Below are 25,868 nucleotides of genomic sequence, written 5' to 3'. Positions count from 1 at the left end.
GCGTTCGACCACGCTCAACCACGCCCCCCCCGGCCGCGTTGCTAGGAGACCGACAGCGGGCCGGGCCGGGCCCGGTCCTCCCCGCCCACACCCCACGGTGCGAGGAGCGGGTGAGAGCCCCGGGAGGATCACTGCGGGCAAGGGGGGACCCCCGGCTCCTCGCAGCCCCCCGGCCACGAGTGGGAAGGTGGCGGCTTCAGCCATCACCAGCCCGAGCAAGTCGGGCCGGGGGCTCCCGGGCCTCTCCTCCATCCAGCCCTGGGTTTTCCTGCCCTTCGCTGTCTCCCCAGGACCCCTCCTGCGCTCTCAGCCCACGCGTGGCCGCACTCAGCGGACACCCCCTCTGTAAAAATGCCTCCTCAACGGCAGTAAACTCTCCCTGCCACTGGAGCGGGGCCAGGGCTCTGCTGGAAAATTGGCTGAAACCTGTGTTTTCCTCACAAATATTCCCTCCCCTCCCGAGCCACTGTCAGCCCAACTGTGCCACCGAGCTGCCTCCTCCTCCTGCGTGTCCCCCTCATCCTCGCTGGGGCGAGAGTCTGCTCAAAGGCAAAGGCACCATCGGAGACTAAAGATTGAGCAAAAGCTCTATGGTGCTGCCCCAGGTTTAGATCTGAGCCATGGGCAGGGGAAGGGAGCGCAGCAGAGATTAAAAAGCAAGTTTTTATTTTTTTTTTAAATGTTTTCCTCTTTTTTTTTTTTTTTTTTTTTTAAAAAAAGGAATCTATTTCAGGACCGGGGGTGATTCATAGTTTCGCGTTTCAGGCAGAGGGCAGATGGAAAGGCCCCCCGGGAGCCCCTCTCTGCAGGGCTGGCCTCCTGCTCGGGGTGCTGTCCTCTCACTGCCACCAATTCTCCCACAAAGGAGAAGGACGGTCACCGAGGGCAGCAGCGGGCAGCCACACAGGCAGCGTGCCCACACACACCCCACTGCTTCCCACCCTGCTGCCTGCCACGGCGTGGCACGGCACAGCACAGTGCAGCTACTGACCCCCTTACTGACCCCCCCATCCAGCCCCTTATGGACCCTTTTGGGTACCCACCTGCCCCCTAAACCCCAGCTTGGCTTGGGAACCCTTGACGAAGGGTGACGGTTCCCCTCCCCGCCTCCCCCCCGCTGCTCAGCACCAAACCCGGGTTAACCAGGGCAGGAGTGTCATCCCGAGCTGGGGGGAGCCCGAAGCGAAGGCTGGCAGGGGCTGAGCTGCTCCTTGCATTGTTAAACCAGAACCAAAAACAGCCCCCGGCTGCTGTCATCCTGCGGGGACCAAGGGCTTGAGCTACCCATGGCAGGGCAGTGGCCGCCTTCCACCCCTCTGCTTTTCTTAGCCACTCTCCATAAGATGAACCCCCACATGTCAGGGTGGCTGCTGCGGCGCTGCAGGCTGCAGGGATTGTCCTCTCGGGGCTGGCAGCAGACTGGGAGGAATGGGAGATCATGAGAGACGGGCGAGGGGGCTGGAGGAGGAGGGGGCAGTGGTCACCATCCATCTCTGCACGTCCTGGGGTCCAGCCGTGGCACCCATCAGCGTTGCCCTGGGGCCGGGAGCTGGCTCGGCACCGATGCTCCGGGCTCTCCTCCTTCCTTCCTCCCTCCCTTCGTTTCCCAGCGCCTCGCCGTGGCCCCCCTTGGCCTCTCCTCCCACCCTCCAGCACGGCCGCATTTTTCTGGGTTTGAGCTCATTCTTTCCACTCCCCTCTCTGCCGGCTGCCAACTTTCCATCCCGTGGCTGCCCCCGCCTCCCCCCCCCCGCCTCCTGCCGCAGGAAAATGCCGGCTGCAGCTGCGGGAGAGACCAGCAGCAGCAAGGAGCTCCTGACCTCGGTGTGCAGCCCCCGTCCCTGGTGTGGCTGATGCTGCGTGAACCGCAGCATTGCATCCGGCTGCACCAGAACCAGGATGCGGGGAGATCCAGGGCCCTGGATCAGCAGCCGGAGCCGGAGCAGCAGCAAGGAGAGAGCAGCAATGCCACAGTTACCGTTTTGGGGAGGCACAAAGCAGCACAGAGAAAAGCCTGAGCAGGCTTCCCTTGTCCTGGGGATGGAGCCCACAGGGAGAAGCCCTCGATGGGATTTGCACCTGTGGAGAGAGTGTTCTCTCACAGGGGCAGGGCGCTGCCCCATCGCAGTGTCCCCTTTACGCTGGTGACCCCCTCTCCAGCTGCACTGCGCCGGCCACGGCCAGCGGCTCCCCACGCTCAAGCCGCAGAGCGAGCGGAAACTCCCGACCTGACCCAGGGAGGGAGGGAGGGCACCGCTGATCCTCCCTGGCGCTGGGCCCGGGGCCACTGAGCAGGCTACCCCCCAGTGTCCCGGCTGCTCGCCGGCAGCGCAGCCTAAAAACAACCGGCTGAACCCACGCAGCTCCAGCATCACCTCCCCGGGTGCCCAGGGTCACTTGCTGCTTGCTGCAGCCAAGCACGTCCCTTCCCGGCTGTGCCACACTGCAGGCAGTGCCGTGCTGCCTGGATCCTGCCTCCCTGCCCCTTCCCAGGGCACCAGGAGCCACCGAGCATCCAGCTCCTTGCCCAGGCTGCAGCTCCCATGGTGCCTGGGCATTTGAGACCAGCAACTCGGCAGAGCTCAGCCCTTCCCAGAGGCTTTTCCAGAGCCAGACGGGACCTGGGAGGTGCAGGGGGGTCGGGGGCTTCTGCCAACACAGGGGACAATGCTGTGACCGCTGGGTGAGGAACAGAGACTTCTGTTGAGCGTGGATGGAGGCTTTTCCTGCCTTGAGTTGTTTTGTCTGGTGAAGCAGGAGCAGGAGGCATGTCCCCTGCCACAGCTGTGAGCGATGAATTGAGCTTGAATCTGACCGTGCAGCCCCAGTGCACAGCTCCCCGTGACAGGGACTCAGCGGAGACCAGCACCTCCCTGATGAGGTTTATTCTGCAGATCGAGGGTTTTCCCCATTGTGCCAGTACAGGAAAACCTCAGTCCCAGAAGCGCTGGTGCCAGGGAGATGTGGCATAAAGCCCTGGCATGGGGAGGCTGGGGGTGCCAGGCGATGCTGTCCATGCTCCCCCAGCCCCACTCCCCAGCCAGGACTGTCCTCAAGGTGGACACTGCTATAGTGCCCTCACCGGTCCCTGCCACCTTGCGAAGGACGGGCACCATGAGTGGGACCAGCCACGCTCCCAGCAGCCTCCAGAGCTGCTCCAGCTCTGCACCGGGGCATGGCCACCCCTCACCTCTGGCTCTCCAGGAACATCTGTAATCCAGGAGCCCACCACCGCAGGCACAGATGCCCATCCCACCCTCTGCTCCATGGGTGCAGCCCAGGGGACCCAGCCCCACTTGTCCCCTCTCCTGGAGGGGAAGTGGCCGGATTCAGAGCACCCCAGCCATCCCTCAGCACCAGTTAAAACAGCTCCACGTCCTCAGCATCGCTCTGGCCCCGTCTCGGCTCTCCTTGCACCCACAGAGCTGCCAGCCACGCTGCTGGCAGAGAGGAGTCCCCAGCCCGGGTGTGCGGAGGGACGGGAAGGCGGCGGCTCTCAGAGCACGGACAGGTCGTGGCAGGACTTGGAGCGGACTTTGAGGGCCACCTTGCTGTTGTTCCTGGCCACCAGCCTGTCGAGGAAGCGCCGGGCTCTCTTGGTGAGGCTCTCCTTGCGCTTCTGGCCAGGCGCGGGGCGTGCGCGGGCCTCCTTGCCCCCACGGCGCAGGCGGATCTGCCGTACCACCCCCTCGAAGAGCTCCGCCACGTTGTGCTGCAGAGCCGCCGACGTCTCGATGAACTTGCAGTCAAACACCACGGCGCAGGCACGGCCCTCTGCAAGGGAAGGGCAGGGAGGGGGGGCACGGCCCCGCTGGCACCCCAGGGGACAGGCACAGCCACAAGCGGGGCAGTGGCTGCACCTCCAGGGACAAGGGGAGAGATGTGGGGGAAGCAGCTGGGCAGGGAGGCCGGGCACAGGGTCCCCCCTGGGCGTCTCCGCCGGCCAGACCACCCCACCACCACCACTCACCTTCGACGGAGACCTCGCGACACCGCACCAGGTCGGTTTTGTTCCCCACCAGGATGATGGGGATGTCCTCGGCCTGCCGCGTGCGGCGCAGCTGGATGCGCAGCTCCGAGGCGCTCTCAAAGCTGCCCCGGTCAGTGATGGAGTAGACGATGACGTAGGCGTTCCCCACCTGCAGGCACTGGCTGCGGCGCCAGTTCTCCTCACCCTGCCACCACACAGGGAACAAAATGTCACTGCCCTGCAGGGGCTGCTGGCAGCCCCATCCGCTGCTGGGTGACAGCAGGGCACCCCAACACCGATGGGATCTGCCAGCGCACGCCACCACCCCCAACATCGTGGGCAGCAGACACGTGGGTCCCATTAATAAAGTGCAGATTAAAAGTGCCTGATTTTGGGGGGTGTTTGAGAGTTTCCTCTTCTATTGGCAACAAAGTGGACCTGTGGGCTCAGCTCAGCTTGGGGGGCTGAGGCTGCGCCTTCTGGAATCACCCTTGGCCACACAACGCCCATGTTGTGGGTGCAGCACCCTGCGTGAACCAGCTGTCCCTGTCGGGCAGGGTGGGATTCAGCAATAATGGGAATAAAAGGCCGTTGTCAGGGTGTTACGGTACTGGGGTATCTCCTTAGAGTGCAGCCACACACAGGAAGTGCAGCCCCAGCCCACGCGGGTGCTGTGCCCACGTTCACAGCTCTGGCACTGGCTCCATCCCCACTCCCAGGGACTGGTTGCTGCCCGGTGGTACCCACAGGAACGCCGAGTCCCGGCATCGAGGGAGGCAAAGGGGTGTTTTGAGGGAGGTGATGACAGCAGTGCTGGCATTTCTTCCCAGGAGATGCCTCTGAGCGCTGGGCAGAAGGAATGCCCCATGACAGGCTCTCGGGGCCACCGCTCTGCCTGTTGAAGCACGTGCCCTGGCTGGCAGCATTGTCTCACATGGATTTGCTCAGTTGGCTCCGTCAGCCCCATTTCCAAACCATTCCCGTGCATTTCTCAGCAGGCTGGCACCATGCTTCTTCCCCACAGCCCCTTCTTTCCCACCCCCCCCCAGCTCCCATCTCGTGCAAGGGGCACCCTGCACCCACACCACTGCTCCTGTGCTTGTGATGCCCCATCACGAGAGCCCCCACTGGCCAGAAGACAGCAGGCAGCCTCTCACGCCAGTGAAAGGTGGGCAAAGAGCCATCAGAGACGTGACCCCAGCCCCTGCCTTGCCCAGTGTCTCTGTCCTGCTCTGTGGTGAGGGCAGCGGCGAGCCCTGGACATGGCTGGGAAAGCCCCAGGGAGCTTCATGGAGCTCGGAGGACTTGAAGCAGTGGCTGTGCCCGTACAATGTCCCCTGGGCACATGCCAGCTCACTTGGCCCCACCAGCAACACAGGCTTCCCACAGCACCCAGCCCTGGCACTGCCATACCCGCTGCTCTGGCTCCCAGGTGTCCATCACCAGCAGTGTGGTCTCCTCGCCATCCACAGACAGTGTGCGCTCGTACGCAGCCCCTACGAGACACCGGGAGAGCCCGGTTGGCACGGCACTGCCCAGGCACCGAGACCTGATCCTGGCCCCAACACTGAGCTCCCCTCCATCTCGCACACGGGTTTTTCCCATCACGGGGCCATGCACGCAGCTCAGACACACGTTACCTCCATGCCACCTCCTCTGGGCCCCGCAGTAGGCGACCCTGCTGCAAAAGGGCCCCAACCACCTCTGTACCAGGCACCCACCTCCGTGCTGTTCCAGCAGGTCCCGCTCCTGGACGCCGGCGAAGACGTTGACCAGGCTGGTCTTGCCCACACCAGGGTCACCCAGCAGCACCACGCGGTACAGGGGCTCCCAAGAGCTGGAAGAGCCTGAGGACTCGGAGGACCAGCTGCCCCGGGGGGCCGCGGCCCTGCCACCCGGCTCGGATGCGGAGTGACCGAGCTGGGGATGGCAGGGCTCGGCCCGGGAGGTGGCACCCGGTACCCCGGGCCGCGGGAGAGGGGTGCTGGCCCTTCTCCGCAGCGGGCTCTTGCTCCCGCGCTGCGTGTTCAGGGTCATCTGCGGCACCGAGGGCAGCGGGGCTGGGAGAGGCTGCCCCGAGGGGCCCCGGCTCCCTGCAGCCCCCCCCCAACCGCGCCAATCCCGGTGCCGGTGCCCCTTCGAGCCGCCGGTAGCTCGGGCGCAACTTTCCCCGGGACAGGCTGGCCGCCGCCCGGCCCGGGCTTTAAACCCCGGGAGGCGGAGCCCCTCGCCGCGCCCGGTCCCTCCCCCGCCGGACACACCCCCGCCCGCAGCACCGGTCCCGGCCCCGGCCCCGTCCGGTCCCCGAGGTCCCCGCGGGGCTCCCGGTGCCGGGTGAACGGCGACTTCCCCCGGGGCGCGTCCGATCGGTGCCGGGGAGCAGCGCGGGGGACGGTGGTCGCACCGGGAGGCTGCGGGATGCGCTGCCGCGGGCGGGGGCTCCGCTACGCTCCCGCGTGGGGCAGGGTCCCCCCGGTCCCCCGAATCCCCCGGCCCCGCTCCCCGCGGCATCGGCCCCGCTCCATCTCAGGCGGTGCGGGGCAGGGCACGGCTCCACCGCTTCCCCGAGTAAGGAGCGAGGCGAGCCCGGGCCGGTCCTGCCCGATGCCCGGAGGGGCTGTGCTGTGCTGGGACCTCGGAGCCCTGCTCGGCCCCTGCCCCAGTGCCATCGCCGAGAGCCGGTGATGGGAAGCGCAGCTGGAGGCTCGCTTGGCACGGGCGAGAACGGGAGATGGTTTTATTTGAACCCCTCGGTTGGCCCTGAGCCACGCAGGTGCTGTGGCACCAAACTGCCCCAGCACCGGCACCCCGCGCTGGGACACCAGTCCAGCCCACACTGGGATGCGCTGGTAGGGAATCACGGCACCAGACCCAGTCCCAGGACACTTCTCACAGTCACGGTCACAGTGACCTTTTGGCTTCAATCCATCCGGCGTTACCGCGATGGTATGAAGGGGACGGGTCAGCCTGTAAGTGCAGGAGGGCTGGCGATGGCTCCCCAGGAGCTGTGGTCGCGGGGCTCACCCCGCGCTCCTTCCAAGGGACTGCAGCCTCGTGGCTGTGAGAACAGCACAGGCCACACGGACCAGGAATGACGGTAACACCTTTACTGCACCATAGAACCACATCAGTGAGTCCCCAGGGCAGCTGAGCAGGGCTGGGATGGAGAAGTGCTGATGGGGAAAAGAGGGGCTTTGCAGCTTGGCACCTCATCTGCACCATGCGATCCCTCGGGCCTGCGAGTGGAGCCTGGCCGAGCGTCAGATGAGCGGCGTCTCCTCAGCGGGGATGCTGAGGACCACCTCGGTATCTGGTGTGCACCTGAGAGAGAAATGAGAGTTAGGATGGACAAACCAAAGAGCAGGAATAAGCTGCCGTGCTTCGGACGATTCGGTGTGAGGAAGAGGAGGAGGAGAAGCTCCTGTGTGGCCAGGGTGGGAGGTGAGCGGCTGCTTGGATGCTCTGTGCAGCCCACCCAGAGCCAGGAGGTGTCCTGTCCCCTGCATGGAAGCTCCATCATCAGAGGGCACAGGACAGGTGGAGGGAAGCCTCCTTGTGTCTGCTGTGCAACCTTCTCTGTGTCCCTGGGGTCCAGGACTGGTTTTTAGTGGTGAGGGCCCAGACACTTGTTCTGGGACTCAGGACAAAGCAAGCAGCTGAGACAGGAGCAGGAAAAACCCTTTAAAAACAGATGAGCGTTGTTTTGCACAGCCCCTGCTCAGCACGAACCAGAGCCCGGCCCATCTTCCCTCTCACCCCAGCACTAATTCACTTTTCAGTTCACCCTTCACGATCCACCCCGGCCACTGACCACTCTGCCTATGACAGAAATCAGCTCCAAGCCTGAGCCCTGCTCTGCAGCCCTGCCTTACACCGTGCTTGCAACCGAGCCCTCTGCGAGGCAGGCTCCATGCTCGCTGGCCTTCCCAGAGAGGCACAGCCAGATGTAGCCCCTGGGGCTCTGAGAGGGAGAAGGAATGAAATTAGCCACTCCTCGCTGTCAATCCTGAAAGACAAACAAAAGCGGAGAAAGCCCGCCGGAGCAGCCAGGTACATCTGCTTTCTCGCAGAGAGAGGACAAGCACAGTGAGCTGGGCTTGCTCAGAGCTGCGCTCATCCATCTCCGTCTCAGTCCAGGACAAACTGTGCATCCAGAGTGTCCCCAGCACAGGGCTTGAAGCTGCTGGTGAAATCCAGCTGGAGTTCCTTGAAGCAAAAGGGTTTTTAAAGAGGGGAAACTGATGGGAACGGATACGCAGAGGGTTACAGCTCCTCCGGGCTCCGCGTGCAGGGACGCAAGGAGGGCCCGCAAGGGTCTTGTGTTCCTACACACCCTTACACTTCTAGGCTGAGCGCAGCTCAGGTCTGATTTTGCTCTTTCAGGAAGCAAATCCAGTGTCTGGAACCAAAGGGTTAATCAGAAAAACCGACGGGCTGGTGAAGTCGTGTGAAAAGTTGCAGGGAGGTCAGTGGGAAAGGGCTGAGGGATGGCGGAGAGGGCTCTGGCACAGGCTCCCGCCTGTCAGGGCGGGTAAGCACCAAATGCCTGACTTGTGATGTTACAGAAACTTTCCACTTGGGCCTTCCTGCTATTTTTAACTCTTCTCCCAGCCACCCTCAGTAACTCCAGCCCCACCAGCTGTCGAGGCTAATTAATTCCTTCTTTTTATCATTTTTCTATCGGAAAAAAATTAAGTTGCACTAATCCATCACTCAGCCGCTCGCTTTCCCCCGCAGTCTCCTGACACGTTCCAGGCTTTCCTCCCGCTTCGGCTCGTGCCTCTGCAGTGCTGCAGCCATACCTGGCTTCCAGCTAAAACCCAAGCCCTGGAACGGGAGATCTAGCCCCTCTTGTCATCTGCACCACCATCGGTTTGCTGGGTGAGCATCTGCTCATCCCAAGGGATGATATTTTCATGCAAAATAACCCCTGTGTGTACACGAGGTGCGGAGGAGCCAAGGGCCTGCACCTGCAGCGCCAGGACCTGCTGGAAAGGAATGACGCCGATAACAGACACGTCTGTGCCAAGAACAACTTGTATAGGCAGTTGCGTAAATAAACGTGCATACGCACGCTGTTCTGCACACAACTTACGGGTTTTGGGCTACAACATACTTGAGATTTAAGCACATTTGACCCATTTTTCTCTCAGGTTTGTACCCCTGGTCAGCAGACAGCACAGAAAGCCGAGGCACCTCAGCAGCTCTAAATCATTGCTGATTTTTGTGATTTTTTCTGCCCTGGGCAGGACCCTGCTGTCACGGGACAAGGGGCAGCGTTACACCTTCAGCCTGCTGTAGGTATGGTGGACAATAGCTTGTCACAGCCGGCTGTTGTTATGTTTAAGCCCACAGACTTGGCCCGTCTGGGTCTGTCCCTGGAGAGGAGAGCCCAGTATTCCTGTGATCGAGCTGGCAGGGCCTTTTCCCCATCAATGCTAAGTGAGGATTCACCTTACGCTTTGTAATTCTTAAATCCAGTATCAGCACAGCACACGCTGGCAAGCAGGAGTGGGGACTACCCACAACCTCCACTCAGGATGTAATTAGCTACCAGAGAACCGGGACAGGGAAAGAGCAGTGAGAAAGATAACAGTTTTGCTTTTTTGTTGCCAGCCAATGCCACCAACACAATTTTTTACATATTAGGGAAATGGCTGCCCATCTTTGTTCTCACAGAGCACAGGTGCCATTTGACACAACCAGCAAGGTGGTTCTAGATGGGCAAGACCTGCCCCAACAGGGATGCTCCTTGTGAGCCTGATGCCTTCCCTCAGTTTTGTTTCCCAACCACAAAGCGAAAACAACAATAAAGTAAGAGTCAGTGCAGGCACAAGGGCCTTGAAAAGCTCTGCTGGTCCTGACTGTCCCTGGCTGCAGCCACTAATAATCTCCACGTGCAGGCTGCGCAAAGGGAAGCCCAGAAGAGAGATGTGATGTGACCAAAGATCAGTATTAGAGCTGTGGCTAGTCCCTAGCTGCTCTTAGGCAAGACCACGAGACCTTGCTGCTGTTTTCCCCAGCAGAACCCAATGTAACTGTGGGTTTATACCCCGGGCTGGGCATAGCTTTAACAGTGACATCTGCAGAAATGATGGGATAAGGTTATTAGCACTCAGTGACAAAGAATCTGCAGCCCAAGGGCACAGAGAAAGGGCTGTGCACACCCACTGACCAGCCTTACTTGGGTCTGTGGAGAAGGACATCGGCAAAGATCAGCTCTCTTGGGTCTCTTGCACTCTGACGGAGTGTCTGGATGCTTCTCTTCAGTTCACGAATCTCTTCCTCCAGGTCCTTAACAATCTGGATGAATGACATTTCTAAGAGTTCTTTAGTTTGCAATAGGAGCAGGAATTAAAGTTTTAGAGATTTTGCAAACAGCAGAGCTAGAAAATATCCCTTGTGCAAGTAAGCCCCTACCAGGCTTCCTGAAACACCTGATGGACTGCTTCACCCTCAGGATGTCCTAACAGCCCCCTGACTCCACTGGAAATGGAAGGCAACGTACCCCACTGAGGCAGACAAAAGCCTCACGAAGGGCAAGGGCTGAGGGTGGCTGGCTCTGCTGCACTGCGCTGGTTCTTCCCCAGCTCGCTCACCTCCCTTTGCCTCAGTATTCCACATCGCAGAATGTGATTGTTTATCACCATCTGTTTCAGGCCATCCTGGTGCAGCAACTTCTCCTGTGTGGGTGGAGAGAAGAAAACCAGCTGCAGAAACTCCCCAGTAACCACCAGCATGAAACCCTGCCACTGCTGGGTGCCAGTGCTGGCCGTGTCCGGATGTGTCACTCTTCAGGAAAATTATTTCTGCCCAAACAAGATTTGGGTTCCAGCTCTAGAAAGAGACTGTTGTTGAGATCACATTGTGCTGATAATGGAAAAAGACTAAGGAACTCAAGAGATCCAGTTCAATTTCCCAGGGAAAGCTTATTAATATTGCTTGGGTAACTTTTATCACCTGTGCTTACAAATTCACCTGTAAAAGAGTACAGCAGTTCTGCATCAGAGCAGGCTGTAAACAGAGTCAGTAATTAATATTTTCTTAGTGCTCTCAAGCTGCTAACCCAGGAAAAGTGCTAAGAACATCACGCGAGCAGGAACTGTGCAAGAGGAGTTCCTCCTATTTTGGGAAGAACGACAGAAGCCCCTGCTCTCTAGTGCTGCATATAGTTTAATTTCCTCATGAATTTATTACAAACATATGTGCGTTGCCACAGCGGTGCCACAGCCAATTAGCACAGCAGCTACCTAAATAATGTAATAAAACAGGGACCGTAAAAGCAGGGTGAATGCTGGGTCACAGTGCACTCACCTCCACACAGCAAACTGTCAGGAGTGAGAATATTTCAACACATCAGACTACAGCAGCAACTCAGAGGTGCTTCTCCTGTACCCTCCCAGCCTGACAAACAGCTCCTCTATGGCATCAGGAAGGGAGCAGCAATGCTGTTACTCTTTGGGTGCTGGCTGCACTGTGCTATTGCTAATGGGCAACGTGTGGAAGCCCCTGCCTTGTCTGCCATCTCCCAGAAACTGATGCCCCTTGCTGGGACGTCACATGAACTCCACAAACCTCCACGACTTTCTGTAACATCGCCTCTTGTTCTGCTTGTGCCTTCTCTTCTAGTTTCTCCAAGATGGCCTTCCCCATTTTTTCTGTCTTGTCTTTCTCCTCCTGAGAACAGCAGGAAGCAGTGCACAAAAACAACAGGAGCCTTAGGCAAGATCACCATTGCGTTCCTTCCTCCCCTGCCCTCTCTTTCCTCCCTGGCAACGCTGCAGGAAAGGAGAGGTCTCAGCACCTGGTGTTGCTCCTTCAGGCTCTGGATGCTGTGCTGCAGAAGAACTATCTGGACATCTTGTTCCGGATAGTGCCCATTGATGTAGGTCCGCAGGACACTGAGCTCATCCTGGAGAACCTGTACCTTTGATGTGGCTTCCTCCAGCTGCTGCTGTAGCTCTGATTGAAAGTCAAAAGAGAAAATCTCAACCCAGGGGTTCCAGACCTTTGTTTCTTCACGAAGGATTCCATCCTGCGTTTGCCTGAGCCCTTCTCTCTACAGAGATTACACACCCTGTGGGGAGTGGGAACAGACACCTACAGTCAGACCGCCTTGACAATACTCTGCCCCAGGAGGGTGGTGCAAACAGCTGCCAAGGAGGAGATTTTTCCAACCCGCCTGAGCACAGGCTGCCGGGTGTCACAGGGCTCTCCCCCTCCTGACAGGCTGACGGGAAGATCAGACCCACAGAGCCAACGGGATTCATTTTCAGAAATGGAATTGTTTGACATTTATAAGATCAACACAGTGTCTTTAACCTACTAAGATGGAAAGCAAAGGTAACACGGTTGTATAGACTGCGTTTCATAGTAATGGGAGCAACTCACTTCCCAGATTCTTTTCCATTGTTTTTTCCATTTCCTGGAGCTCTGCCCTTGCTGTGTCCAGCTGGTTTTGATTGAAGGTCTGCACCATTGCCTTCACCCTCTGCACAGGGAGAAATCCAGTCACTGCTCATTCCGCAAAGCTCTGAAACATTCCCTTACACCATCCCTGATGTTTCTCTCATGTGCTGTTGCTTGCGTTAGCAGCACAGAGGAATCTGTCGGTGTGGCTGGTGCCAGCTCGTGCACAGGAGCCGCTCTGGGGAGCAGAGTGGTGCTTCAAGAGTCAGATGGAGCCAAGGATGTTATGGAGGGATGTATTTGGGTTGTTACAGGGGTGACTGCTGTTGCTTAGGACAGTTACAGTCAGGGTGCTCTCATGGCTTTAAAACACAGGCACAAAACAAGAGCACCTCACAGGATCTTTGGGCATCAAGGAGCTCCCCCCAGGACTGGGGATGCTCCAGTCACACTCAGTGCAGTTGAAGGGTCTGAGCAGCACCTGGCCCTTCTCTAGTATTAACGAGTAATGGGAAGTTCTGCATTCTGCTTAAATGGCCCTGTTGGTCAATGCTAAAGCCTCACCTGAAATACTTCGTACTGCTGCAGCAATACCCTTGCTTGCTTGGCAGTGCTGTCATCAGTGTGCTGGATGTCCTTAATCAGCCGGTTGTTGGTCTCTGCCAGGTGGGCACTGTGCTGCTTCATCTCCTCGATGGCATTTTTCTTCAGATTGGTCAGATCCTATGAGAATTTGTGAATTAACGTGCTGGGGACTCCAGCAGTACCATCTGCCCCAAGTTTTCTTACCACCTTCTGCCATCTCTGGGACATTCCTGCCCCATGGTAACAGCACCAACACGACCCTGGCCATCCCAACATCAAACAGCAAACCTCAGCCTCAGTTCCGAGGCTCTCTGACTTCCCCCATACAGCATACCCCTGCTCCCACGTTCCTTCCTACCAGCTGGAGGATCACTGTCTCTTCTATAACCATCTTTCATCTACTAAAAAGCTGTGGTCATGTCCTTCACCTCAACCTTCTCTTTGCTAGACTGAGAAAATCTGATACCAACAGTCTTCTCTAACAGGTCACATTTCCTAAATCTCATCCCTCCTACTGCTACAGTCTGGACTCTCTCTGGGTTTCTCTTAATTTTTCTTGATAGACAATATCAAGGTTAGATTACACCAGCATTAAGCAAAGCAGCATAATTACCTCCAGTGTATTAATAAATAAACACATGCCATTTTGCAAGAGTGAGTCAGGCTGCTAGAATTTCCTCCATAAAGGCAGCTGGGGTAACTGTATGGATTTGCTGCCTGCATCCCAGCACTGGATATTTGTGGCACGTACCGTGATAATTTTGATCTCTTCCATGGTTTTAGCTAATTCAGCCTTCTTAAGTGCTAATTTCCTCTGAGCAAAACTTCTGTATTTCTCTGGGGATGATGATGTCTCTGAAGGCAAGGGTGGTTTTTTACTCAGCATAAATGCAACTGGTGAAACAAAAAAGAGGCCTGTGCTTATTTCACAGTCCGATTTCAACGCCTTACATCTACTCTCTCCTGTCATATGTGGCTGAGGAAAATATAAAGAACAACTGAGAGATTGAATTCAAATCTTCTGTGGCCCCAGCGAGAGTGGCTTGCAGTTACAGCCCGGGAGCTGAGCCTACAAAGCACTGCCTGGGCTTTTCTAGTTCTCCCCTTTTATTCTCAGCATTCCCCCTTGGGTAATTTTCTTGTGGCTTTTGCTGAATGTGTCCCAGCAGAAAGCACGGAGTTAATGCAAAAGCAGCACCAGTGGGCAGGGGCAGCAGGGCACTGTATAAGGGAATCTCTCCCAACCTGGCTTGTTCTTCTCCCCTTTCTTCTTCTTGTCTTCATTGGTGAGCGGTGGCAAAGTCATCCTGCGGGGTGGAGACTTCCTCTCCTCTGCTTCTGTCTTCTGCCATTTGCTGTAACCCTAAACTCAGCATGACAGTAGCACAAAAAAGATCGGGAGTCAGAGGCAGTGTGTGAGCAAGGACCGCTCTGATGTGACCCACAGTTCCGACTCCCCTCTGAATCTCCTCTGGGGCTTCCAGGTCTCCCTTCGTGCCCTTTACCAGCAGCAAGTCTCAGGCGTGTTTGAGAGATGCTGCGTTTATAACCACAGTAGTGTAAGTGCCATAAATCCCACTGGAACGAGAGACTTACCAGTCTCTTGAACCCCTCCATGATACTTGGAACCGGGCCCTGTGCATCCACCTCCGTGCAGGCTCTGGAAGGAAAAAGCGTAACCCCAGCGAGGGGCTGAGCCCCGCAGCTCTGCCTGTCCCCACGGACAAGCCTCTGTAGGTCCAAAGTCAGAGCTGAGAGGCAGCGACACCCCCTGGACTACAGTATCCTTAGTGAACCCCACCATCGCCTACCTTCCCTGCCCACGGGGAGCACCCTACCCCTCCTCCCTGCCAAATGGGGAGCCCCCTGCCCACCCCCCATGGGGAGCTCCCCTCCCCACCCCGTGCCCCATGGGGAGTCCTCCTGCCTGTCCCCTATGGGGACACCCCCCGACCTGCTCCTTTGTCCCGTTGGGAGCCCCCCTGCACCCCGAGGATTCCTTGTACCCCATGGCCTTCCGCCATCCTCCTGCCCTCCGGGGATTCTCCATGGCCCTCTGCCACCCTCCTGCCCTCCGGGGACCCCCCGTACCCCGCGTCCCCGTCTCCCGGCTCCGGGCCGGTCCCCATGGCGACGCCAGGCGGGTACGGAGGCCGGGCGGGGCACGGGCTCACGGGAAGGGGCGGGGGAGGGCGCCCCCTGCCGGCTCCGCCCCGGCGCCGCACGGCAGGAGCCCCGGGGGCAGAGGGGCGGGATCCACCGGTCTGGGATCCACCGGGACGGGATCCACCGGGCTGGGCTGCGGGCCGGACCGGAAAGCCCTGCGGCACGGGCCCCGTGGGACGGGGACTCAGCTGCCTGCGGGGCCGCTGTGGACTGGGAGGGAGCAGAGTCCGCGGCGGTAGTGTGGGGTGAGGGCTGGCCGACCGGGAGAGCCCGGAGCAAGGCAGCCCCGGTGCAAGGCAGCCCCGGTGCACGACGCCAACGGGCATGGAGGAGCCGCCTCAGGGCCCCGCTGTGCTAATGGGCACTCACCCGGTCCCGCCCGCGGGAAGGGGTGCGAAGCCTTGTGGGTCGGGGGGAATGGCCAGGCAGGTGCTTGGTGCCAGGGTCATACAGGAACTGTGTGGCAAGTGCCCGGTGCCGGGCACGGCCTCCAGCCACACCGGGCAGGAACAACTCGGGCAGGCCCCATGCTACCAGGCCTAGTGTGAGGCCCAGGTGCGAGGGGGGTTGTGTGGTGTTCTCCGGGTAGTGGGGCTCCGGGGGACAGCGGGCAGGGCCCGGGCGTTCAGTGCAGGGCCCGGGGCAGGCCGCAGTGCGCGGGGTAGGCCGCGGGCGGCGGCCCGGTCCCGGGCCCCACTCGGGCCCCCTGTTACCACAGCAACTGGCGGCGGGCGGCGCAGCCAATGGGGGCGCGCCTTGCGGCGGGCCCGCGCGCCGAGGCGGCAGCCAATGGGCGCGGCCCCTGGCGGGCAGCCGGCGGTCTCCGGGGTAACAGGGGCCGCCGCCGCCGCCCCATTGGTGCCGCCCGCGGAGGGGGCGGGGCCGGGCTGGGAGGGGCGGGGCCTGGCGGGGCCGGGCCGGGCCGGGCCGCGGCGGGGGGACAAGACCCCACTCGTGTCACCGGGGGCAGCGGCGTGGGTACCCCCCACCGTGGGCAGCGCATCCCCCGCCCGGCGACCCGCGCTCCCCGTCGGGCAACCGAGCCCCGGGGGGACGCCGCCGGGGCGGGGACGCGTCCACGAAGGCACCGGCCTTCCCACGCCGCGGGTGGGGCGAGAGCTGCAAGCCCCAGCGGGACGGCCTGGGGGCTGTCCCGGGCCATGGCTCTGCCCGGGGCACCGGAGAGCCGTGTCCAGTCCGGAGTGCAGCTCCCAGGGGTCTATGAGGGGTGTAGGGGCTCCCGGGGGTACCCACGTGCGGGTAGGGGGGGGGCACCGGGGACACCGAGGTGCGCAGACCCGGGGAGCAGCGGGTACTGGCAGTAGTTGGAGCATCCCCGGGTGGGTACCGGAGGTCACGGGGTGCCCAAACCGCGGTACCGCGGCGCTCGTGTGAAGGTACCGGGGGTGCTGTGCTGCTCAGGTGGGGGCACCGGGGTGCCGTGACGGGGGTACCGGGGGGTACTGGGGCGTGCCGCCCTGCCATTCTCTCCAGCAACCCCTCACCGGAGGGCTCCCATTGGCGGAGCGGGATATTCCCCCCCGCCCCGCGGCCAATGGGCCGGGGGGGGCGGTGCCTCCCATTGACAGAACCGGCGCGGCGGTGTTTACCGGGGGCGGGGCGGCGGCGGCTATAAGAGCGGCACCGGGGGGCGTGCGGCTCCCGGGCTGCCCGCACCGCCCCCGCGCACCCCCGACCCGCACCCGCCGCAGCGTCCCCGCACCGCACCCGAACGGAGTATCCGCCGATTCATTCGGGGAAGAAACCCCGGAGCATCCCGGAGCATCCTCGGGGCGGCGCGGAGCATCCCCGGGCCGGTACGGAGCATCCCGGAGCATCCTCGGGGCGGCGCGGAGCATCCCCGGGCCGGTACAGAGCATCCCGGAGCATCACCGAGCCGGTCCGGAGCATCCTCGGGGCGGCGCGGAGCATCCTCGGGGCGACGCGGAGCATCCCGGAGCATCCTCGGGGCGGTGCGGAGCATCCCCGGGTCCGTGCGGAGCATCTCCGAGCATCCCCGGACCGGATCGCTGCGGAGCATCCCCGAGCTCGGAGACGACCGGGCCGATCCCGGGACCCCTCCGGAGCATCTCAGCGGCCGCCGCCCCGGCGGAGCCGCCCCCGCCGTGCGCCCCCGGGCCCCGGCGCGGCCCCCTGCGCCCCGCCCCGCCGCCGCCGCCCGCTCCGCACAATGGGGGCGGCGCGGCGCGGCGCGTAGCGGCGGGCGGGGAGGCGGCGGGCGGGGGGGGGGAAGAGGAGGAGGAGGAGGAGGAGGCGGCGGCGGCGCCGGGGGGGTCCCGGTCCCCGTCATGGTGCAGCGTGGGGCACGGGGCCGGGGCGCGGAGGCTCGTCGGGAGCCCTGCGCCCCGCTGCCCACCCGCGACGCCGAACCCGCCTGGTGCAAGACGCCGAGCGGGCACATCAAGCGCCCCATGAACGCCTTCATGGTGTGGTCGCAACACGAGCGTCGCAAGATCATGGACCAGTGGCCTGACATGCACAACGCCGAGATCTCCAAGCGCCTGGGCCGGCGCTGGCAGCTCCTCCACGACTCCGAGAAGATCCCCTTTGTCAAGGAGGCCGAGCGCCTGCGCCTCAAGCACATGGCCGACTACCCCGACTACAAGTACCGGCCTCGAAAAAAGGGCAAGGTGGGCGCCGGCGCGTCCCGCCCGCGCCTCCCGGTGAAGATCAAGCCCTCCGTGCTGGGCCGCGTCTCCTCCAGCCGCAGGCAGCCCGCCAAGCCACCCGACGCCCCGCAGGAGCCCGCGCCGGAGGTGCCCACCGAGGACTGCCCCGCGGCACCTGGCATGGCCGCCTGGCACATGGCACCCACCGGGGAGAGCAGCCCCCAGGAGCCCCCCGCGCCCCCAAGCCCTGCTGCCGCCTGCCCTGAGCCGGGGAGGTCCCCAGAGAGCGGGTCCCCCTCTCCCATGTCAGCCGGGTCCCCTCCCTCTTCCTTCAGCTCCTCTGATGAGGAGCTGGAGGAAGAGCTGCTGGGGGTCCTGCCCGGGCGGGCCCCCGCCGGTGCCGCCTGCGGTGCCCTGGACTGGTCCGTCTTCGACAAGGACCACGACCTCTTCCCGCGGGGAGGCTCCTCGCACTTCGAGTTCCCGGACTATTGCACGCCCGAGGTGACGGAGATGATAGCAGGGGACTGGCTCATGTCCAGCATCTCGGACTTGGTCTTTACCTACTGAGTCCCACGCTCTGCAGGTAATGCTCTTTCTTTTCCCACAATCAGGTCATATATAAAAAAAAAAAAAAAAAAAAAAAGAAAAAAACCAAACCGAAAAAAAAACAGAAAAAAAAAAAATCAAAACCAGCTGTTTACATGCAGGAATCAGGTATTTTGCCTTGAAGCCGCTGGAAGGCAGAGCTCCCTGCTCACCCCATCCCCCCGGCACACACCCACTCCTCGTCCGTCCGTCTGTCGGGCCCTCGCCTCGCGACTGCAGGACGCGTGGCCGGCCGCCGCGGTTATTTACCCGTGAAATGCGAGTGTCTAATCGGGTTTTCATTGTCAGCGCCCGGCCCCTTCCCCCTGTGGCTCTGGCCACCGCGGCGCTGCCGGCCATGGCTGCTCCTGGCCGCTCCCTTCCCCGCCAGCCACTGCCCCGTGTTCCTTCCTGCTCTCCGGGAGCGCCCATGCCAGCCCCGGCTCCCGGTGCCCATCCTGCCCTCCCCATTCCTTGGGGAATGGCCAATTCCTTTTGCTTTTTGACTGCATTTAAAGCACGTCTTCAGTTTTCTCCTTTTCCTTGTGGCAGCCCTTGGGGAGGGATCCCTGGCTGTGCCACGTGCGGGGGTGACAGAGCCGTGTGGAGCCCTCCCTGCTCGACACCCCGTTTCATGGGGATCCCCGGCTTTGGGGGTTCAGTGTCCCACGGGACAGGCTCTTTCCCTGCGGCGTGCGCTCGCCGCCGCTGACTTTGGGAAGAGCGAAGTTGCGCGCACGTGATCCGCACGTGGCCGCGGGAGGCTGTGTTGTTCCTCTCGCCGGGCAGCTGTGCACCCCGAAACCCGGCGGGAACGAGCCCTTCCCGGAGCAGCCAGCCCCCATTTCAGCCTTGGACCCCGTGCCCACGTGGGACTCGGTCCCATCCGGCTCATCTTGGCCGCTGGAGCCGGGTCCCACCGTGCCCGGCCGCGGTGGGCGATTCTGCCGGGGTGGTGGGGAGCGTGCTGGGTGGCTGGGAAGGGATGCTGAGGGAAATCTGCCTTAAGCAACCACCCAAACGGAGCTGAGAGCAGCGGCAGCTGATGCCGGTGGGCGCACGGCGTGTGGGCGATGCTCTGGCGCGGTGCTCCTCCACGCCGTGCCCCGCTGCCGGCTCCGCCAAGAGCAGGGGCTTCCCAGCGGAGCGCTGCCAAGGAGCTTCCCGGCAAGGAAGGTCCTGCCGCAGCGTCTCCTCCAGCCAGGTTTTTCTTTGCTTTTCTTAATGGCTCCTTCCTGCAACGAGCTGTCTCCTGCTGCCGGGGAGCACGTGGCTGTAGTGTCGGCTCGGTGGCCGCCGCAGGCTGCGTTTTTGGGTTAGGGGCTGCGCTCAGGTACGGCTGTGCTGTGTCGGGTGGTGGCGGGGACCCCGACCACCCCGAGCTGCGGGCCCTGGGGATGTGGCCATGGCAGGGGCTGGCGGCACCCGGAGGAGCTCTACTGGGCTCAGCAGGGACTACAGCTTGAAGCAGCCACTGAGGTCCCCCATGTCCCTGATTCCCCAGGGGCTCTGGGTGTGTGGGAGCCCCTCTGACCCTTCCCAGGCAGTGGGGTGCTGGGGACAGTGGGGGACCTGCTCCCTGGGGCTCTGCCTCCCCGTTTTGGGGCTGCGGGTTCCTCCGGTCTCAGGCTGCCCCGTGCCTGCCCACTGCTGTGGGGCTGGACGGCGTTGCCACCAGGGGAAGGGTATTTCCCCCCCCACCCTGGGCCCTGGCATCCCCCCAGGGTGCCTTGGAGGGGGGGACCTGCCTGGTCCCACTGCCAGAGGTGCCGGTGGCCCTGGCTCAGCCGTGGGGACAGGCACCACGGCGCAGGGAGAGGTGTGTCCCCGTCCCCTTCGCAGGGATGCTCGGTGTCCCCCAGCCCCATCCCGGGTGGCCTCGGGGTCCCCTCAAGGCGCCTCCCTGACGGCCAGCCATCAGCATTGTAGATGTGTCGGTGTGTAGCGGTAGCTGTGCGTGTGTGTGTCGGCATTGCGTTAGCCGCGGTGTTTCAGTAGCCCCGGTGCGGGTGCCAGCCTGCCGAGGCAGGCGGGTGTCACGCATCAGACACGTGTTCCCCGTATAGAGCGCGTCCCCGTCCCTGCTCCCCCCAGGCCGTTCCCCACCAGACCCAAACAAGCCAAATAAGCGCCGGGCCAGCCGCGACGCCGGCAGCCTGCTCCCGCCTCGCCGCCCTCCTGGGGAGGCTCTGCCTTCCCACACCAGGAGCACCCCAAGCCCCCTCCCACGCGTGAGCCGGGTTTGGGGTTCCCGTGGGGTCCTGCGGCCCCGGGGCTCTCCAACGCGCACAGATCTCACCCAGCACCTCGGTGCCTTCTCGGGCTGCGCGGCCGCCTCGCGCCGTGGCCAGAAGCGCTTGGCAAAGGTGCCGAGGCTGCCGGCCGCCCGCCCTCCATCCTCGTCCACGGGGAAGCCAAAGCCCCCAGGCACTGGCCTGAGGCCACGGTGAGGGTCTCGCGTCATACATGTGCTTTGCCAGTCCTGCAGCTCGCGGGGCTGCATCTCCTGTTCCCAGTGGGGACACGGGTGGCCCGGGGTCCCCGCGGTCCCCTGCGTGCCGTGCATCACCCGTGGGCCGAGGTGCTCCCTCCACGGACTGTCAGGCGAAACGTTTCCTCAGGAGCAGGTTCTGGGTCAGCGCCAGAACCGGAGCCAGAGCCGGGGCCCCCCCCCTGCCCCCACCTTGCCCCGGCCACAAGCACAACACCATCCGCTTCGTCCCTGTCCCCCTCCCCGCCCCCTCCCCAGTCCCCTGTCCCCCTCCTCGAGACTCGCTGGGTGTGTTTGTTGGGGGAAGAACCGTTGTGGACAGTGGTGGATTTTTCTGTGCCGTGTGGTTGTAGTGCTTAGAGACCCCCCCAGCGTGCGGCCCCCTCCCGCTGCGCCCCCCGCCTCCCCGCTGCCCGGTGCTGGCTGGCATGCGTGTGCGAGCGTGTGTGCGTGCGCGTGCGACATCCCGTCATCACTAGAGACAAAGCGAATAATAATAATAATAATAAATAATAATAATAATAATAATAAATGAATAATAAAAATAAACCAAACCTCTCTCAGGAAGAAGCCGCCCCGGCGGTGGCCGAATGGGCCGGGGGGCCCCGGAGCCGGTGGGGCCCCGGCGCAGCCTGCGGACGGGCGCCAGCGCTCGGGGTCACCTTTGTAGTGTCGTGTTAGTGAAGGGTTCCTGTATCTGTTGTCTTGGAGAAATAGGCTTTTAGCTGAGGGGCAGCCCTGGTCCCCGTCCCATCCCGGGGGGAGGCGGGGGGGTGCGATGTGGCCGGCTCCAGCTCTGCGGGAGCTCGGCTAACGGTTATCCTGACTGTTGTGACTATGGAATAAAGTGTGTTGGTCTGCTGCCCACGGCTCCGGCTCCTCCTGCGCCGCCTCGCTCCTCCCAGGGGGGCGCGGGGCTCCCGGTGGGATGTGGGGTCCCCCAGGGAACATGGGGCTCCCTCCCAAGGGGATGTGGGGTTCCCAGCGGCCAGCACCCACCTCCCAGGCGTGTCTGCTCCCACCCTGATCCACAGGCTCTGACCGTGGTCCGTGGGCTCCCACCCGGACCCTCTGCTCCCACACCAGTCCACAGGATCCCACCCTGAGCCCCGGTTCCCGTGGGGCCCCGCACCTTCGTCAGCCCGAGCGGGCTGGATGTCCCCAGCGTGGGGGGGTCTGTGTGTGCACATGCATGTTCAGCGCACGCGTGTGCTCCCTGCACGCATGTGCTGTGCCTCCTCTGTGCACACGCAGCCCCACAGCACTGTCCCCACCACCCGTGGGGGGAAATCAGGCCCGACAGGACCTGGTGGGGGGGAGGCCAGGGCACTAATCCGGCCCCGCAGGAGGGCTTGGAGGGGGGGAAACCACGGGGGGAACGCACTGCTTGCGTCACTCCCCCCCCTCCCCCCCCGCCCGCAGCTGTTGCCACGGCAACAAGGGGAGCCTGGAGCATCCCTGGGTACCACCGGCCCCTCCCGCTGCACCGGCCCTTGCCCTGAGACCCGGGCAGTGCTGGGGACCGGGCTGTCCCCCGGGGGTGGGGGTGTCCGGGGGGGTGGTGGCCGTGCTGGGTGACACCCTCCCCCAGCCCCATGGGAGCGCAGGGCTTCACCTGCTCTGGGGCAGCACCCAGCACCGAAGTCCTGAAGCGGGGGCAGAACCCAGCACCGGGGCCCTGGCTGCAGTCTGGAAGCCGTGGGGACAGCGATGTCCCAGCAGGGTGGCACAGCAGCCCCCGGCCGTGGGACCAGGCTCCTGCCCAAGGCTGACGCCTGGCTCGGCTGGGAATGGGGAGCCCCGTGGGTCTGCCACGGTCCCAGCTCACCACCCATCGCCGCTGCCCTCCTGACCTCGCCATGGGCCAGGGTCACACAGAGCCAAGTGCCCGGTGCCCGGTGTCCGGCGCTGCCCACGCAGGCACGTGCACACACCACCGGCCCGGCTCTGAGTCACACGCGGCGGCTGCACGCAGCGTCGCGCCAGCTCCGCAGGCAGCAGCGGCTCCCGGCCTCGCAGCAGGGACCTGCTCTGCCCCCTCCCCTCCACCCCAGCACGGCCCCCCCCTGCCCTCCCCACCCCACGTCCCAGGGAGGAGGACGATGCCGGGGCTGCGGTGAAGCTGGGGGGCTGGCTGCCCAGCTGTGGACGGTGCCGTGGGATCCCTCCCGGACACGGGGACAGCAGAGGAACAGCTGCTGGTGACGCCGCTAAGTTGGGGAAGGATGTTCTAAGGCCTCTGCCCCCCCAGAGGTAAGCGGGGAGCAGGCAGGGCTGGGAGGCAGGGGTGTGGGCAGGGGTGAGCCTATGGGGGGACACGGCGGGGGGATGCAGGATGAGGGCAGCCCAGGGGGAGCAGAGTGATGGCCACCAGGGGTGCACCGGGGTGGTCCCCAGTGTGATCCTCCTCTCAAACCCCGGCAGCACCAGGCTGTTCCCCCCCTCCCCCCAGCCCCCGGCATGCAAGACAGGATGGAGGGACAAACATGTCCCCAATCCCACCCGATCCCGTGGGCAGCGCATACCCCGGTGAGGCCTCTCCGGTGCAGGGCTTTGTTCAGTGCCAGGGCCGGCACCGAAAGGGTCCTTGTCCCCCCCCCGCCTCGCCCTGCTCCAGGCTGACATTTCCACACGCATCCCACCCGCCCCCCCTTGCATCCGCCAGGCTGCGGGGCTGCCCTGGCCAGGGCTGAACAGGCAGTTCCCATGGCAATGCCCCATCCCTGGGCAGGCGGCTGGGAGGGGACACGGTGGCCCGCTCCCTGCAATGTGGTGGCTGTGTCCCAGTGTCCCCACAAGCCAGTGGCCCCGCATCCCTCCCCGCCACCGCCCCTCCTTCCCCATCGCCGGCGATTGGGTGGCTGCGAATGGCCTGATGTCGGGCCTGATCCTGCCAGCATGGCGGCGGGGCCGTGCGGGGGCTGTGCCGGGTCTGGATCCAGCCCAGGACGGGCAGGTCCCCGCGATGCAGGGGTGGGGTGGGGGGGTGGGGGAGTGGGGTGTCTTTTCCTCCATCCCATTTGGATGCCCCACCGAGATGAGGGCAGCGACACCCTCGGTCACCCCGAGGATGTGGCCTCAGCCTTGTCACCCTGGCTGGGTTGGGGGGGGGAAGCTCTTGGGGTCCCTCTCGGTGCTCCCCAAAGCAGGCATGGAGGGGCACAGCCAGCACCGGTGCCCCGTCCCCTGCCCTGCACCCTGGAGCAGGGGCAGGAGCTGGCTCAGCCCCACGGACGCTGCAGCTGCGGGAGGGGCTTGCTGTGGGTCTTGTCGCCCTCCCCACAGCCCATCCTGGCCCCCCTGTGCCCCCCAGGCCCGATGCCCGCCCGTCAGCCGTATTGCAGCTGTGGCCGTGGGCCTAGCATGGCGCAGGGGAAGTGGTACGGGGTCCGCTCCTACCTCCACCTCTTCTACGAGGACTGCACTGGGGCGAGCCCTGACGGGGACAGGGATGGGTCCTCGCCGCATGGAGCCTGGGCCCCCCTTATCTGGAAGGTAAGAGACTCCAAAACCCCTGCTTCCCCTGGAGATGCACCCTCCCACCTGTGTCCCACCACGGCATTTGGGGGACACAGAGGGGCTGGTGCTGACCTTGAGCCCTGCACCCCTGTCCCCAGGTGAGCCTCTCCACGGGCACCCTGTTCTTGCTTGTGGGGGCCGCGGCACTGGCCACCGGCTCCCTGGTGCCCCCGAAGCTGGAGGGGATCGGGGAGGAGGAATTCGTGGTGCTGGACGTGCAGGCGGTGCGGTACAACCACGCGCTGGGGACATGCCGCCTGGTGGGCTTGGCACTGTGCGTGGCAGCCGGGGCACTGGGTGCCATCGGGCTCCTCTCCTGTGCACTGGCCCTGCGCCACCCCCCGGAAGAGGAGCAGCAGCTCTCGCCCATCCTGCGTGGCAGCCCCCCACTGCAGCCCCCCGCCGCCTTCACCACGGCGGGGACGGTGGTGCCCTTCGGCATCTCCCACGTTCACAGCATCCAGCCCCGGTGGGACACTTGAGGCCGGGGAGGTGATGGGTGACGCCTGGCACAGGGCCAAGGGGCCAAGCCATGTCGTACCCTGGGAGCCAGACGGATCACCTGGAGCTGGTTTGGGGCGAGCACTGCGGAGCATCCAGCTCAGCCCCGGCGCGGCCACCGTGTCCCACTGTCCCCCACAGCCCCGCTTCCACCACTCAGTAAAGATGCTGAGAGATCCCTTCGCTGGTGGCTCGGTGCCTGTTTCTGTGCCTGTGTCAGAAACCCCGGGAGCGCCAGGTTTTACATCGCCAGCCCCCGCCGCCGGTAGCACCTCATTCAATTCCCTGCCTGGATCCAGCCCAGAGGAAGCGCCTGGAAGAGCCCCAGGACAGCCCTTAGCTGGCGAGGCTGAAGCCCCCATGCCACCAGCCCCATGTGCCATCCCCGTGCGCGGTGACCCCGGCCTGTTGGCCACGGTGGACCGGGCTGTATGTCCTGCTGGAGCCGTGCACGGCCTGGCGCTGAGCTGTGCCAAGCCGTGCCCAGCCTGCACATGCACCGCGTGCCCGGCTGCACCCACACTGCAGCACCTGGGAGGGACCTGGGTATTTGCACACACCACCATTTCCCTGTTTTTCCTCTTTTGGGGTAAATAAAAGACGTGTGACATTTCCCTGGGGGTTGTTCTCTCTGCAGAATCCCAAGCGGGTCTGGCCATGTCTCTGTGCCAGCAGATGAGGGACTCCGATGGGTGGTGTAACCCCTGGGCTGGCGCTGGACTCACTGTCCAGGCTCCGGGCAGGGCACACGTCCCGGCAGCTGCCGGAGCTGGGCATCGTGTCATCACAAAGCACATACTGCAAGGAACGGCGCAGTGCCAGCTCTCTGGGCTTCCTATCACTGTAAGACCCCAGCCCTGCCCACCCTCCGCCCCCTGAGCCCCCAGCAGCCCCATACACCCTGCAGGCCTGTGCCTGCGCGTTCCTCCCAAAGGGCTTTGAGCAAATCGCTCCCAGTGAGGAAGCCACAGGAAACTAAAAATAGCCCTGGCCCAAACTGGTAAACACA

At 63.1% G+C, this 25,868-nt stretch overlaps 4 protein-coding genes across 10 annotated transcripts; 2 read left to right on the top strand and 2 right to left on the bottom strand.

Moving 5' to 3' along the window:
- Positions 1-2,629: 2,629 nt before the first annotated feature.
- REM1 (RRAD and GEM like GTPase 1) lies at positions 2,630-6,164 on the bottom strand. Its single transcript, XM_063350450.1, has 4 exons — positions 5,692-6,164; positions 5,384-5,466; positions 3,971-4,175; positions 2,630-3,774 (listed from the first exon to the last, which is right to left on the bottom strand). Exons 1-4 carry the CDS (start codon positions 6,005-6,007, stop codon positions 3,497-3,499), a joined length of 882 nt encoding a protein of 293 aa, XP_063206520.1. The 5' UTR covers positions 6,008-6,164; the 3' UTR covers positions 2,630-3,496.
- Positions 6,165-6,724: 560 nt separating this feature from the next.
- Positions 6,725-23,428, bottom strand: C12H20orf96 (chromosome 12 C20orf96 homolog). Of its 7 annotated transcripts, none has more exons than XR_010073065.1 (11): positions 15,056-15,492; positions 14,561-14,624; positions 14,210-14,327; positions 13,716-13,858; positions 12,944-13,102; positions 12,362-12,461; positions 11,775-11,932; positions 11,546-11,647; positions 10,570-10,653; positions 10,155-10,290; positions 6,725-7,291 (listed from the first exon to the last, which is right to left on the bottom strand). XR_010073065.1 is itself a non-coding variant. In XM_063350186.1 (11 exons), exons 2-11 carry the CDS (start codon positions 14,579-14,581, stop codon positions 7,231-7,233), a joined length of 1,065 nt encoding a protein of 354 aa, XP_063206256.1. In that variant the 5' UTR covers positions 14,582-14,624; positions 23,365-23,428; the 3' UTR covers positions 6,725-7,230. The 7 variants fall into 7 exon arrangements, 6 of the variants coding, with proteins under 6 accessions (XP_063206256.1, XP_063206255.1, XP_063206252.1 ...); XM_063350186.1 differs by lacking the exon at positions 15,056-15,492 and adding an exon at positions 23,365-23,428 and having other exon boundaries at positions 10,155-10,273; XM_063350185.1 differs by lacking the exon at positions 15,056-15,492 and adding an exon at positions 21,395-21,696 and having other exon boundaries at positions 10,155-10,273.
- Positions 16,734-21,302, top strand: SOX12 (SRY-box transcription factor 12). The gene is made up of 2 exons (XM_063350187.1): positions 16,734-18,346; positions 18,457-21,302. Exon 1 carries the CDS (start codon positions 17,440-17,442, stop codon positions 18,328-18,330), a length of 891 nt encoding a protein of 296 aa, XP_063206257.1. The 5' UTR covers positions 16,734-17,439; the 3' UTR covers positions 18,331-18,346; positions 18,457-21,302.
- On the top strand, positions 22,504-25,042 carry NRSN2 (neurensin 2). The gene is made up of 3 exons (XM_063350188.1): positions 22,504-23,092; positions 24,153-24,334; positions 24,457-25,042. Exons 2-3 carry the CDS (start codon positions 24,158-24,160, stop codon positions 24,838-24,840), a joined length of 561 nt encoding a protein of 186 aa, XP_063206258.1. The 5' UTR covers positions 22,504-23,092; positions 24,153-24,157; the 3' UTR covers positions 24,841-25,042.
- Positions 25,043-25,868: the final 826 nt, after the last annotated feature.

The sequence above is a fragment of the Chroicocephalus ridibundus genome, chromosome 12 (genome assembly GCF_963924245.1).
Source record: "Chroicocephalus ridibundus chromosome 12, bChrRid1.1, whole genome shotgun sequence".
NCBI classification, from domain to species: Eukaryota; Metazoa; Chordata; class Aves; order Charadriiformes; family Laridae; genus Chroicocephalus; species Chroicocephalus ridibundus.
Note: the sequence above shows the minus strand (reverse complement) of the source record. Positions and strands in the feature narration are given on the sequence as shown.